The 16213-nt window shown below is 37.6% G+C and overlaps 1 protein-coding gene across 2 annotated transcripts in view; it reads right to left on the reverse strand.

Annotated features, from left to right (window-relative positions):
• The window catches only part of sema3fb (sema domain, immunoglobulin domain (Ig), short basic domain, secreted, (semaphorin) 3Fb), a 73003-nt gene extending 57865 nt beyond the window's left edge, over positions 1–15138 (reverse strand). For both annotated transcript variants that reach the window (XM_016482753.1, XM_016482751.1), the window contains exons 1-2: positions 14796–15138; positions 11213–11366 (exon numbers count right to left, since the gene is read on the reverse strand). In XM_016482753.1, the coding sequence (XP_016338239.1) occupies positions 11213–11324 (112 nt within the window). In that variant the 5' untranslated portion in view covers positions 11325–11366; positions 14796–15138. The remainder of the gene's footprint in view (positions 1–11212; positions 11367–14795) is intronic.
• Between the last annotated feature and the right edge of the window lie 1075 nt (positions 15139–16213).

Consider the following 16213-nt stretch of genomic DNA (forward strand, 5'->3'; position numbering starts at 1 on the left):
ATATAAATAAAGGTGACTTGACTTGACTTGACTTGACTTGACATTTACTCAACAGCCAGACTACAGACTGTTACTCAACGCTCATATTAACACATGTGTGCATGGAAGATAAATTCTAAACATGTCTAAACAGAACCAGCGCGGCAGGAAGATCGCTGAGGCATCAACCTTATGGGCTGGGGGGAAATCTGATTCCTACTGTATCCCCATCCCGGACAACCACACAAACACCATAACAAATTCAACTCCGGCCCCCTTCCACGCACGCCACCCTCCTTTGCAATCTCTTTCTGCTCCTGTCTTTGTGCATGCAAGTCTACTGCTGTCTTTTCCTCACTTGTACTCATCCCACGTTTGTGTTTGCCACAGAAAGGAAATGCAAATGTGCCGTTTCCCCACTTCTCTGGGAAACGCCACAGGGCGCCTGGATAGAGAAATTAAACAAAGTCGCTGTGATGCATGCAGCAAAGTGGCAATAAAGTATTCATTAACAACCATTCAGACGCTAAGCGGGGCAACAAGTGGTCAAGTTAAGAAGTTAAACAGAGACTTTATGTGGTAAAACCTCCCCTGGGCTTATATATTTACTAAACAAAAGAGCTCCTTTGACGGGTCTCACGGAGCAGTGCACCTTGCCCGGGGGGAAACGGGCTCGTGTGAATGGGACTCGGGAAAAAGTGCATTTACCTACTGAGTGGCGTCACTTTGATGTCAGAGGAGTGGGTAAACACAAACACAATCAGAGAAAAGACCCGTCATGTCGTATTTTGAGGGTCTCTGGTCTCAGCCAATAGCTACACGCTCTATGGAGGTGAAACGACAAAGATGTCAAAACCTTAAAGAAAGAGAAAGATGAAAATCTCTCCTCTACTTTGGTTATGTGGTACATCTGGACAGGAAGCAACCATCTTCATAATTAAAATTAATAATAATTAAAAAAAAAGAAACCGATTAGTATTAAAGTGTGGCCAATATAAAATTTCGCATCAACCATCAACAACATTTTCTTGTCATTAAATTCTATCATTTATTTAGATTACATTTATTTAAAAACTATTTAAAATAAAATAAATTAAATTAAATTCTAAAAAAACCTCTCTAGATATTGGCCACTCAAAAATCCACATTAGTGGATTAGTGCAAATCCCCATTAATCCACATCCACTAATAATAAAAACTGATTAATATGAAAATTACCATATTATTTCTCAAAGATCTTGATGCTACTTCAAATCGCAAATGTTGTCTTGATTCAGAAAGCCTTAAAAACAACATGAATCAGCATTTGACTTCCATAATGTGATATATAAAATATTATATTTAGTGGGAAATAATATTACTACATTTAAATGAATATGATTATTTAATGATTTAACCATTTTAAAGCTAAATTCAGTCACATATTATAAAATCGTTTAAAATAACACAAATGAATCATAAATCATAAAACCAGGCACATCTATTAGAAAATGTAATTGGATTAACTTTGAATTCATGACTTTAAGTCACACATAAGACCAATTCAAGAGGTTATAAGTGCTGCATGCTTTTCAGATTTCTATTTTTATGATCTATGTCATTCATTTCAAAGTTTCTTTTCTACACAAATTCAGCTGTCCTCCTATATCTCTATACATTCAGAAGTTAGTGGTTAATGTGAATGTGTGTATGTGTGCGTGTGTGTTGCTCTGTGGCACAGTGTGCAAGGCACTCATTGATGGAAAATAAAGGCCCAGTGCCAGTCACAAGCCCACCCCCAGATCTCCCAGAATGTGAATGAACTGCTGTGAATAGAACGATGAACCCACACAAATGCCCTCTCACCACTCACGCCCGCCTGCCTGCTCGCCCTTCTTATGTGGATGAACGCGGGGGTGAGAAGAAACAACAAAAACATCAACAACAACAAGGGATGTGTGAAGCCCCACCCCTTTTTCATTCTATTCCTTTGCACCCCTAGGAATGCAATACGCCCCCGACTCCTGGCCAATTCCACAATCCACAGGGAACTTTAAAAAAAACTTGATCTTCTCACAAAGCTATACCTCCACCCATTTCCCACCAGGAAGAGGGGTGGATCGTGGGTGGAGGGTCAATGGTGGAGAGGGAGGGCCTGGCGTTGCTTCAATGAGAGCAGATGAGAGCTCATCTTCTTCCATGACAATTGCCACCCACTCGAAAAGCACGCAGTGTCGGGTGACTGAAGAACGCAAATCAGCATCTCAATTGAAGGCATCAAAAGCTCCGGATGCAGGGGCGGACTCCGAGATCAACACTTAACAAATTTTGTGTCCTCTCAACACCACTATTGGAAAACATTTATTTTTTCTTTAGAAAATGTGAGCTTTAAGAGTTGGACAGACATTTAATATAATGGCCTCCTCTCAATCTAGTTCTCAGTGACTCATTATTGACTTTGAAAACAACTTACAAAGAGTTTCTTCATATTACATGGTTTAATCCACTGAGAAATGAGAATTGTGTGATCATGACTTCATTTTAGGCATTCACACTATAAATCAGCAAACTAAAGTGAACCCAGATCATCTCTAGAATCTAAATCTGAAAGTATTTGAGATGGGCAGATCTAATGACTGACAGTGTGCTTATTAATGATGCCAAGCTCATTAAACAGAGCTCGCTCTTGACCCCATCCCACGGAGGAGTCAGAGCCTCTCCATAGCTTCACAGGAGGACATTCTGGGATAATACACCAAACTTTAAATGATACTGAACTGTAGACGTTATAATGGCACATGCTCTGCCTTTTATTTTGAATAAAATTCCATCTGTGCAATAAAGTGATTGTAAAATCATATGAATTATATTAATGAAAAGTTCTCTACAACTCAACTACAACTTATGTTCCCAGTATCTGATCATTATAAACACAGTGGTGTTCCCATTGGTTAATCACAATTTAACACTATATCATAGCCAATGAGAGCACAGCAGCTCATATTCAGGATTTCTCAATTCTACCATTACAATCAAAATGGTTATATAAGACTAATTATACAGTAATTTTATATTAAACTCACAGACATGGTCAACTACTGGCTAAAACTGGATTGAGAGACAATCCCCGATCAAGACCTAATTAAGACTTGCTAAAAATCACCTCTCACCCCCCAGAGCAGTCTCAGCTTATTTTCCACTGCTATTCCACTCACTGCACAACAAACACGTGTCAGTAATAATCACACACTCTTAATCCCACAAAACCATCATTCTATCTGACACTTTAATCTGAGAATGGTAGCACTAGAACTAAATATACTCCATTTAAATCCATGACTGAATTCAGAGCCATATACATATATATACACACATACATATATATATACACATATATATATATATATATACATATACATATAAACAATACGAAATTTACATTTTTAGGACCACTAAGAATTTTGTGTTGTAGCAATGATTTCATTATTCTCATTACTTTAAATTACTTTAAGTTAAAAAAAAGGAAGAATATTTAAATCTGAAAAATTATCAAATAACTGCACTTTGATCTATTTTTAGTGAAGTTAATAAAATCTAATTTATTTTTAATAGAATCTGCATAAAGGCAGTACAATAAATACTACAATTATGTATAAATAATTGAAAAGTATTATTATTTTTCTAATAACATTATGAAGAACTGGGGTGCCTAATTGTAGTTGCAAAATCTTAATTCTTAATTGTAAAGATTTCGTTTCTTTTTGACAGATAAAACCCACAGATATTCCCAGGGTAATACTGTGATTACAGTGAGAAAAATAATCCACTCAGTTACTAGGACAAGTAAAACATGAATGTGATTTCCTGTGTCACTCTCCAGTGTGGCAAATACAACAGATGGAATGAAATAAAGAAGTGTGGATTGGCATCTCTGAGTGTTCCTGCTGAGGAAAGATCCCAGTTTTAATCACAGCTGAGCTCTGACAGACGGCGAAACCCAAAACCCCCAGCAGCGCACAGGTGAGAGTCCAGAAGAGAGGCCACGGCAAACCTAACATCACTCTTCCTGTGAGAGCTAAAAGTGTGTACTGCTGCCGCCCCAAGAATGCTGAGTATTCGGCCTCACGGAGATTCCCCCATGTCAATGGATCAGATGAGAGAAGAGAAAAGAGAAGGGAATGGGGAAAGAGAAAAAGAAAGTAATAGACATAAAGAGAGACGGAGAAAGAAAATGCGAGAGAACCAAGACAGAATGCAAGAGAAAAATACGGGCTAATGTAGAGTTAGATGGTCATTATCGGCAAATAAACAAGATTTTTACCCGCTGAAGGGGTTTATTTTGTGATAATGACCAGTTGACTGTAATAATCCCTCTTATTTCATGGCTACTAACCAAATAAACAAAACTGATTGAAATATCAAATACTAACCCAATATGAACACTTGGTTTGAGTTTAAAGTATTTTATAATGTGAGAACAAAACAGAATATTTAAACTAGCACAGCTGTATAGGAAATCAGTGCCCTGGGACAATATACACATTTTTTTACCTCAGAAAGCTACGACTGACCAATCAAAATCAAGTATTACGAAGAGCCGTGTTTGATAGTGAACAGTCACCTAAAGATTTTGACCCCTCAAATGAATAAACACTTCATTAAGTGAGAATCCATATGGAGTTCATATGTCTGTGTGTGAGTAACTACTAGAGACACTTCATCCTCACCAGGTGCACACATAAACATCAATCTCCAGCATCTGAGGACAGACCAGCAGTAAATGCTGTGGAACACACAAACAGACACTCACACAATCCATGACCTAAAATGAGAAATGAGGACCACCCATGTGACTTCTGATATGCAGATGTACATTTTAATCAGCGTTGGCCACATCTGACTGCATGACATGACTAGAAGCATCCAGTGCCAATAAACAGGAAATCTTTCTAAGAGTTCACTGACCTTCTTTGTCCACTTTAACCAAGCTGCGTTTCCCTCCCCTGCTTTGGATTACTCTCGGTTACAATTTTTAAATGGAATGGAACCAGATCGTGGCCAGATTTTGTTTCTAAGATGTTGGAGTTGGAATGACGATGCTTTCACGGGCTGTTTGGTTTAAAGTCACTCGTACCTAAATCATTAATGAATATTCCACCCAAAAATGTAAATTCTATTTTCATTTATTCACCCCATGTCATTCTAAACTCATATGAACTATAGGACTATCCCTTTAGATAAATTAATTTAAAAAACAAGTACACTGTAAAAAATAAAAAAGTCTCACAAAGAAAAAAAAAAAATGAAACAAGAAAATATATTTACCATAATGAAAATTATTATGACCCTTAAGAATTTTGCATTGCCACAATAATTCTCATTACATTCTCATTACTATAGAATGAATTAAAATAGGAGTAAAATTAAGTTAGTATTTTTTCTTAAAATATTACAAAATTCATATAGTATAATATAATGAAAAACAATGTAATATAATAAAAAAGGCTTTACTCTTTATATAAAAATAAAGAATTTATTTAAACCAGTATTTTTCTTGTAATAAAATCAGCATGAAGACAGTAATATTACAAATATTACAATGATACTTCACAATTTAAATGATTAAATCATTTATTTTGCATTACAGTATTGATAATGGGGGTAAGGTGCTTAATTGTCATTCTAAAATATATATAATTAGAGATCTCATGCCTTTAGCTGAGAGACTCATTATATCACAGCACTCAGAAGCTTTTCCCTCTATCCACACACTCATGCTGAACCGGCTGACCTGAAACTGGTGTGAAAGGGTGTGATAATCCGCTGACTTCAGTCTGAGCACTCGCAGAGCATGCTCCGGTTTGTGAGGGGTTTTTTTTAGGTCCAGCTGCTGCCTGTGTCCTGATGAGATGCAAACGGGCTGCATTACGATGCAGCTGCACGGATTAGAGCAGAGGTTTGTGGGAATGCTGTGCACAAAAGACATCATCATATCACTCCAGATTACTGAACCATGCCGGCATGAGCAGTCAGATACACTGATAAGGAGGTTGAATGTGGGTAAATGGTGTCAAACGACCAAAATTGTTAGTCATATTCCCCTGTTATAGAGCGGTTCTGTCCAAGTCAGCAGAATCTGATCTTGTTTTCACAAAAATGTCATTAAAACATCTTAATGCATTAATATGCTCAAATTGCAAGGCAAGGGTAACTTAGGAAACTTACTGTGCTTATAATTAAGTGCATTAACAACATAGCGACAAAACCTTGCTTACTTTTATATCACCCAGCCAGTTTTGAAGCACAATCAGTCAGCCGACAAAAATCATTGATTAGATAAACTAGAAGTGTTCTTTGTGTCAACAGGCTCAAGCCCTTTGTGCGATTGGAAGGACTTTTCCTGTTTAGGGGCCAGTAAGTCCACACAACTTACAGTAGCTTTACCCAGAGCAGCTATTTTAATACAGGCCTATGACCTAACCCATTTCGAGCATGGAGGGCAGGAACACCCTCACAGGGTTAACGGTCTCACAGTCTCGAATGCCAAAGGCCCTCAAAGTGAATTGGAGCCTCCAGTGTCGCAAGAGAGTGTTTTCCTGAAATCCGAACAGCCTCCAAGGAAATGGCTTAGATGGAAAGAAAGAGAAAAGAGCTAGAGAATGAGAAAGAGGGACTCTTCCAAATGGCTCTTTTCCCCTTATCATCCATCTGTCTATTCATCTTTATCAGATCTCCTCTTGAGATCCTCATGTGGTCGCAATGCCAGGTTTGAATGATCATTACCCTCTCTAACACAATACGTCCAGTGTTCCTTCTATAAAAGCGGATACTTAAAGGCCTGGAGAACAAATCACTCTCGACTGACTTCATTTCAAATTACCTGATTTTACATGACAGCACAGAACTCTTTATAGAGACTGGATGAAATCAGAGACATAAGAGGGAGATCACGGTCCACTCAAATCAAAATGAATGCTCAGTAAGGCAGCTGCAGAAATGAAGTACCATCTTTGAATTAAAAGAGCCAAAAGCATAGCCTAGAACATAGAAAAATACTCTAGAACGTGCATGTGCATTAGCTGGAAAAAGACCTAAAAATTATTTTGTGTACCTAGACAACACATTACCATTCCCACTTGCCCATAACCTGTCCATTTGCGGTTTTGTTCTCATCAAATAAGTGATATTTCTTTGTCTGGCAGACACATGTGTAATGGCCTTAGCACATTAATTATAGTGTATTATGGCTGTATTTGTTATTGCTGTATTGGGTGTAATAGTCAATGAAACGTGTAATGCTCACCACCACTCTGGCCAAAACCGACCCCTTAAAACCAACAGTAGTTATTTTACTAAATTAAAAATGATATTTGCAGGCTACTATGAATGCCACATGTTTGGCATATAGAGGTTAACCACATAAGTAAAAAATAAGCTGAGACTGGTATGGGGCTCCCTGGTTTTATCCAGTTTCCAACATTTGATTCTGATAAATGAAAAATGGGTCACTTAAAAACTGTTACTTCTAAAACCTCTAACTTCTAAATGTGTCCACTAGCATGTTAATGTATGGGTATATGATTAATATAGTAAACTGTGCCACTCATAGACATGATAATGATCCATGCTTCTTCTTTATATGAACTGGTGAAACTTGTTAAAATCAAAATTCAAGGACCAAATCATACATGAATAAGTTCTGATATCAAGTGCAAACAAACATAAGCCAGTTGGTTTTTAAAGCAATGCAATCTAAAATATACCTTCTTTTGCTGATCTGACAAACAGTATTGCTGCCTTTGTCATAAAACCAACCAATTGGATTAAAGGTAAACTGTTCTGGTGTCAGTGTAAAAATGGCATCTATTTGAATAAAACAGACACAGATAAACACATACCAGTGGGTTTTCAAAGCAAAGACATCTAACTTATACCTTCTTTTGCTGATCTGACAACAGTTGCTGCCTTTTCACGAAGACAAGCAATTGGATTAAAGGTAAATGCTCTTAGATCAGGGTAAAAATGTAATCTATTGGAACAAAACAGGATGCAAAAACAATTACCAAATTCCTCCCCTATATCTGTAAATAGGTAGCTCCACCTTAAACTGGCAGAGACTCAACACCAAATTTTCCTCAATTTTCCTCTGTTTTAAATGTAATCAGTATGATGGTTCATGGCATAAAACTATAACTAAAAACTATAAAATAAAACTCTGTATAATTGCTATCTGCTATCCTTTATAATTAAATAAAAAACTAAATAATTAAATAAGCAAAAACTTAATTCTGAGGAAATCTACACTGATCTCATTCATTTTTAGCCCAGAATTGCTGCAAATCAGTCCCAAGGAGGGTCACAATAAAATAAAAGAAATACAATAAAAAGCTTTGAAGTCAACTTTGAGCTCCAGTATTGCATCACAACAGCACAAGCTCAAAGATGCTACCTATGAATTCTCCTCCAAGCACAGGAACTTCAACGTTTCAGGTACATCATCCTTTTACATTTATCCAGAGCTGCGTTAACTTACTCTAATCAGTCCTGGACAATTTTAGCAAAGCAGCGATCCTGACATCAGATCAGCATGAGCAGGACCAATTAAGCCAACACTAGTCTAAACACCCACCGGTGTGTGTGTCTGTATGCGTGTGTGTGTGTGTGTAGTTGAAGGGGTCAGAACCCCTCTGGAGGGAGGCTGGCGACACAGACTCATACGGCTCTAAATCAATTGTGCATGCTGGGTCACCTTTCAAAGGTGGGGACGAGACGTGGAATTAAATCATACATTCAAACAGCATTGATTTACATTAAATGAGCTGTGATTGTGGTCGATAACCCCCCGATGGCTCAAAAATGAACTAAACTATGACTGAAAACGGCGTCTGGGTGCAGTCAACAGTTTGATTGATCATCACTGAATCAGTGTCATTCCATTTGCGAAGACAATCCATTTCTACACCAGACCAAACAAGATTGGGTTTCTTCTAAAACTGATATGGAAAAGGTACAACATCTGCCATTGGTTTAAAAGCCCTCACTGCTGGCATCATGGGAAACGACCTTGATGAATTTCAACAGAAGGGGGAAGGAAGTTGCAAAGCTTAAAGAACAATTAAGATGTTTTTGATTTACTCTCCAAGTGAGATGGAACTGCTTTACTAGAAAAGTGAGCTGCAATCGTGTGAGTGGGGGTCGCATCTCCTGACCCCTAAAGTGGGTTGACAGAGCAAATCGATTTAAGATATTATAGACAGTCAGACGTTCTAGCTTTATGAGCCTCAAACGTGCTCAGTTTGGCTTGGTATACTTCTGTCACGGAGTTCCTGATAATAAAAGCACTGTAAAATGGAAAAACTGATAACGTATCTAATAGTGGTTGACGTCTTGACACAGCTAACTTAAACACAGACGGGCTGGGTTTTAGATCTTCAAAGCTTTGAGAACTATTCAAGGAAAGTTTTAGAGAAACGCTTCAATGATCATATAATGCACCAAACTCAGATGAGAAGGGAGGTTTAAAATCTTAAAATGGGCGTGGGTTTGACAATAATTAGCAAATTCCTGTGCGTGCTGTGAGGCGCTGTGGAGTGAAAACAGTAGGCCTGCAGTTTGGGGTGGACGGCAGGTGCTGTCTTATGATGAGGTTTACAGTCGCTCTCCAAAACCAATTAAAAGCGCTAAATGTGAGTTTGGCTCGAGAGCTCTGCGACTGCAGAATCTAAATACTGCTGCGCCCTGCTTGACAGAGCAAGCAAGCAAGCAACAACTCAGCTTTTTCCTAAGAGAACAAACAAAATGGCAAATCCATGACCTTTTCAACCATAACCACATTAGATCCTGCTGATAGCAATATATTATAAGAACAATTTAGACATCATGGAGCTAATCAAAGACTGTGGGTTGTGTAAAGGGATGGGTTCTAGCATAGCACCGTTTCATGAAGAAAAGCAATTCCTAAGAGAGCATTATTTGAAATCATTCAAAAACGACTGGATCTACAAACACGCTCAGTGGAGTGTTAAATCCATCTTGATTAAAGCAGAAAAAAGCCTTGAATAATGAACTGTGCAGGCCAGCTTTTGTAATTAAGTCCACCAGTGCATTCTGGTCTGGGACACTGAGCCTTTGGCAAACAGGGAAATTGCTCGGTCCTTGTTCTCAAACGGCTGATCGCAGGATGGACCTAGACCTGGGGCATATTAATGTGCGTAGCAGATCTTGATAATTTAACTCTACATGATGCTTCTTAAAATCCCAGACACATCCTAGCCAATTGAACTCTTAAAAATAAAGCTTCTTGAATGGTTTTGGCAGCACATTAGGTTCACTAAGAACCATTTTTCACTGTATAAGAATACTGAGTTCACTCACTTGATCTCTTAGTTAAAAAGTTGAAGAAGTTGAAGGATTTGAAGGTTTACTGCATCAGTGCCACAGAAGAACCATTTTAGGTTCTCCAAAGAACCTTTCAGTGAACAGTTCTTAAAAGAATACATTTTTCAATAATCTTTTTTTTTTTCATTTTAAAGAACCTTTTGTCGAATGGAAAGCTTCTTCCTCATGTAACCACCGATTCCAATAAAGAACCTTTATTTTTAAGAGTGTACATTATTTTTCTTCAGATCAGAATGGAACTGATTTTGACATAAAAAGGTTATTTTACTGCATCAGACTGTAAAAATCTTTTAAGGAGCTTTATTTGTAGGAATAAGCGTTAATCTGTTGTAATCAGAGTTCAGACCCTGTGCGAAAACAGTAGACTCATCTGCCATCATTTCATCACTAACATCTAACATCTCCTGTTTTGCATCTGCTATCGATTATTTCAGAAATGTACTTAAAAACATACTACCGAAATAATTGAAACGGCATGTTTGGTTTTCTGTAAATTTCTCTGACCTGTGTTGAAGTTTCGAAATGACTGTTTCTTCAACTCTTGTTTGTGTTTTTAATTACTCTGACACAGAATGAAAGTGGACGCAGCTGGCTGAGAAAAATCTGAGACGTCTGACAGGAAAGCCATTAGAAACGCACAGACGGTTTTTACTAATTCGGTGTGCGATTAGACTGGAGAATCCGTCTACGCAGTGAATTTCCTCCCGAACCTAGAACATTTTTTCAACTCAACAAATTCAGTCATGAAAACCAGAAGGTAGCACATGAGAAAAGTATATTCCAGAACATTCACACAGTTCTTCAAAGCCACAGGCCACACAAATGGAGCTGAAGCCAATCAGAAATACTCTCTTACCTTTGAAGGACAAGAAGACCCGAGGGGCGTTCTGAGGTTCACCGTCCGAACCCAATGTTGGAACAGATAGAGCCAGGAGAACCTGGACTGACCATAGACTGCCCAACAGCATGGTGCATCCGTTGAATTCAGAAAGACACACTTGAAGAGGTCACTGGGAAGAAAAAGCACATTATTGTAAATGATATTGATGTCACTTACTGCTTTCCAAAGTTAAAGGATGCAAATACTTAAATAAAAAGTATATTTCTTTGGGTTACCGACTACGGAGCGAATTTGACATTTGGCACACTTGCATGCCATATTTCAGCAAACACTTAAGTCAGTGTCATTCTTCAAAGCATAAACATTAGTGGTCGACCGATATATCGGCCGATATTTGGCATTTTTTAAATATCAGCATCGGTCGATAAGTTTTCCAGTTTTGCCGATGCGTTCGAGGCGGGACTTTTTTGACGGCGCTGAGAACGGCAGCGCCTGAGCACACAGTGCTCACATTCTCCCTCTTGTTTGCCGTCGTCGTTAACAGTTCTGTCTAAATACAGCTAGAAGTCTGTCTAATAATCAGACAGAATGGTTAAACAAAGGAATTAATGTATACAAAAATTCTTATACCTATTGCTTTTATATTATTAGTAATAGAAAGGCAAACATTATAATACTTTCTTGTTTGCCGTCAGCATTCAGCAAATACGCATTTATATCATTTAAACAAATCTTTGAATGTCTAATAAACATCTAATTTCAAAAACCTTGCAAACTTAGTCGGATCCAGTTGTGAGATCTTGTGAAGTGTGCATTTGTATCCAGCATGATCGTGTGTTCTCTGCGTGACGGTCGATCCGTGAGAATTGAATGCTGACAGGAGGAGAGCTCAGCTTCACTGGAGAAGCGTGATCGACACACTTTAAACTTGTGATTTTAAATTATGCTTTAAATTTTGCCCGCTGTCATATTCATGTCATTTTCATTGTGTGCTGTATGTAAAATGAGTGTTACCTTGGCTTTATTTGAAAAAATATGATTAATGCACACAAACTTCCCAGAATACTGAGTGCCCTGTTGGTTACAGTGTTTACTTCCTTTTTAATTATAATTTTATTAAATATTTATTTATTTGTGAAAAATACTTTGTCATCTAAAGTATAAGTATGTTTATTTAACTTTTTTTTTTTTTTTAATTTTCAAATGATTTGAAATTTCTTAAATATTAATTAAAATAAATAAAATTATATTGGCTTTATATCGGCCACCCTGCTTTCCAAGATATCGGCATCGGCTGTCAAAAAAACAATATCGGTCGACCACTAATAAACATGCTTCCTTCTTATGTAAATTAGATTCATTACGGTTTGCAACTTATTCACAAAACTGCTGCTCACCTTCAGCTATAAAATTTATTATTGATCACAGCAGCTTATCAAATTAAAATATTCAAAGAAAAAGGAAAATACATGTTGAATGCATTCTCTTATTCACTCAATGGCATATATTGTTCGCCAATATGTATTCCAGATATTTAAAGTTCCACATGTTTTACCTCTGGGCTGCCTGCTTTAATAAGAGAAGCTAAGAGGCCCTCCACAGTAAACATTTCACCAAAAAATAAGGGTTTGGTTACATTTGTTTGAAACATACAGCAAAAGGATATTCCCCACGGGAGTATGTTGACAAACCCCACTGCTGCCACATAGTCCATCTCTTTCAGATGGACAGGAACAAGGCTGCCACCCATAGAGGGGCTGCACTCATGCTGCTCAGTGGTGGCGTGACACTTAATCTTAAAAACGTAAATCGGTGTGGATATATCTAAATCAATGATACCGTTCCCAAAGCCACATGGCATTGACATTGATCACAACTGCATGCGTAATACCCTTTTTTATGAAAGAACAAACATCTCAAAAAACTGAAAAGTAGTACTAGCGGAAGACGATCAGTCCAAAAAAGCGCTGCCTGGCCGCAGAGCGTTTATGAGTGGAAGCAGCTGTTCCAACCTCAGCTATTTGCAGGCAATTTGTTAACTGTCCGGCTGTTTATCTAAAATCTCTGCCTCTTTACCTCACACAAGCCAGTGAAATTAAAAAACAATTATATGAACAACTGCACACAGACAGTTGGAGGCAAGCAATTATGGATACAGTCTCAAATACAGTGAAAGAATAGATCATACATACACGCCAAAATGTATGGCTTTTAGGGCATTTTTTTTAAAAGAACAGGCAAAATATTATGTGAAAAATTGTGGGATAGCAAGAAACATTCAGGCTGTTGCATTCAAATTTCATTCTTTCAGTTACACTTTTGATTTATTAATGTTTTAAACTTAACTCCCAATTAAGAGGCACTCTGTCATGTCAACTTTTGCAATAAAATAATTCCTCAGCTACCGCATTAACACATATTATTAAACTGTGGTTTAATAAATTCCAATATGATTAATTTAATTAAAGAAATGAATAAAACACAATGAATAGAATGGGCTCTTCAGCAACTCATAATTCAACAAATCGAACTTGGCTTGTAAATTCAGCCTTCCTGGAAATGCAAGTTGTTAACATTCATAATCAAGTCTAATGACTGATCAACAGGTCAATTGGTCTCACTTATTTTTATGCAATTCTTGCTTTCGACATGTTTTACCCTATTTGGCACTAGAGTATCAATATGTACAGTCCATATCTGCATTTATAGTGTTTGTTTATTGCTATTTTGTGAAATTGTTGCGGTGTTTATTTTGTGAAGACATGTACTCTGGCCCCTGGAGACAATGTATTTTGTTTCTTTTTCCTGCTACCCAGCAGAGCAATGAAAATAAACTTCTCTCACTCTGCCTTAACTGCCTATTGTGCTGTTATATATACAGGAGCTCCCGGATAGCTCAGTGTATGGTTAACTTGTGTTAGAAAAGCAGCAAGAAAGGAGATATGCAAAGTAAAGCAGCGTAGTCTCGCAGTGGAGAGTAGACATAAGTGACAATGCAAAGAATTATAAGGTTATTAAGTCTGCATACAGGGATATTATTAGCTGTTGTGGGTAATGCAAGTTCAGAGAATGTGTTATTCTTAATCTAACCAACATTAACATGAAACGTCAAGCAGTTTCTGTGGTGTGACTACCTCTGTGCTTATTCTATACATGCAGTGTTTAGGACCACGTTACATTGAAGTACTATGTGGAATACTGTACTTTTGAAAATCAATTTGTCATTATATAGAACCATTTATAATTAACTTGTGTAGGTGATAAAATGGTGATCAGTTAAAAGACCCTTGACATCATATATGCACATTTTAACCTAAATTCTTGATGTTGACTAACTACCCATATACAGCAAACAACAATTACATCAATAAATTCAAGAAATTACATTTTGCGTAATGGAGGAAAAAATATTTCTGCCAACACTGAGTTATATCGGGAAATAATTATTACAGATATGACAGGAACCTGGATTCACTGCAAAGCCAACTGAGTAAATAAAAAGTTGCATTGCATTTAGAAATCAAATCTGGACGTTTAAATGTAGCTCATAATAATAATAATAATAATAATAATAATAATAATGCAATCCAATGTTTACCTGCTTTGCTCCAAACTGTCCAGAAGGAACTTTGAGCTCAATTCAAAGAGTGAATCCAGGAAATGTCTTAGTTCTGGTTTATGTTCGTATGTCCCAGGTCCTGCAGGTATAGTGAGGTCCAGTCCTTATCTCTCTGAACACCTGAGCGCGGTGTGCTTCTTCTCTATTATAGTGTTCATTTGGTACAATTGTTTTAAAATCCCGTTGGATATCAAGCTAAGACGCGTTAGAGAAGCGTAAAAGCCACCTGCCAACTCCGTGAACAGTTTCAGCGCCGTGACTGCCCGTCTGCATATCTCCAAACACAAGCGCACTTCAGCCCGCACTCATTCGCTCGCTTCAAATGCTGCCTAAACAGCTTGGCAGGTGGATGCATTGTCGCTCATTTGAGTACGACACGCCCATGGGGTGGGGACTTTACCTTGGAGCACCGCCCCTTCAGCGCGAGCTGCCGTGATTATCTTCAACCCACTATAGTGAACTGTCAAGCGGTCCACTGGGGAACTCTGTGAAACATGAATTACATTCATGTTTCATTAGGTGGTACTATGTGGAACGCAATATTTATGCATTTTCATAACCCCCTTAAATGAGAAAAAAAAATCCTATATTTTGCATATTTGCTGTTGAATAACACAATAAAACTACCCTAGCATACATTTAAACAAGAGTTAACTAAAGGCTGAATTATGTTCTGAAGACAGGGACATATTTTTTATATAATAATAGGCTTGGGGCAAGTTATCATTGTGTGTGTGTGTGTGTGTGTGTGTATGCCTGGTATTTATCACGTTATGGGGACCAAATGTCCCCACAAGGATAGTAATACTAGTACAATAGATTTTTATAGCCAAGACATTAACGTGTGAGTCTATACAAAAAAACTTTCAAAAATAAAACAACCCAGACTTCCAGAGCCTATTCACTGGCATCAAGTATTTAACAACTAGCCATCAGTCTCTCTCTCTCTCTCTCTCTCTCTCTCTCTCTCTCTCTCAACTATTTATTGTAACATATATTGTAATGTACTATTCAACCAGCTATCGATCTATCTATGATACAGGACACTTAAAACACTCATAGTAGGTCTATAAATGAGAGCAGTGGAAATTTCCCATGGCCAAAATATTTTATTTGTTTACATATTAAAGGTCAGAACATGAGAGCATTGTGCAAGATATGCAAGGTTTTTAACTTCAGTGTTTTCCCTTGAAGGACTGCATCAGTGAAAATCATCTCTCTGATAGTAACTCTAAGAGCCTTGAAAATCAGTTTTGTGTGACACTGGAATCATTACATCCAGTTCTGCTGCTTCTTTCAAACAGGCTTTCGCATTGAAATGCATAAGCAACGCAAAGCAATTACAGTTAGAGAGCCTCAGGTTTCATTTATCCAGGACCATTTGCACACCACACACA

The sequence above is a fragment of the Sinocyclocheilus anshuiensis genome, unplaced genomic scaffold, assembly GCF_001515605.1.
Source record: "Sinocyclocheilus anshuiensis isolate Anshui unplaced genomic scaffold, SAMN03320099.WGS_v1.1 scaffold465, whole genome shotgun sequence".
In the NCBI taxonomy this organism is placed as follows: Eukaryota; Metazoa; Chordata; class Actinopteri; order Cypriniformes; family Cyprinidae; genus Sinocyclocheilus; species Sinocyclocheilus anshuiensis.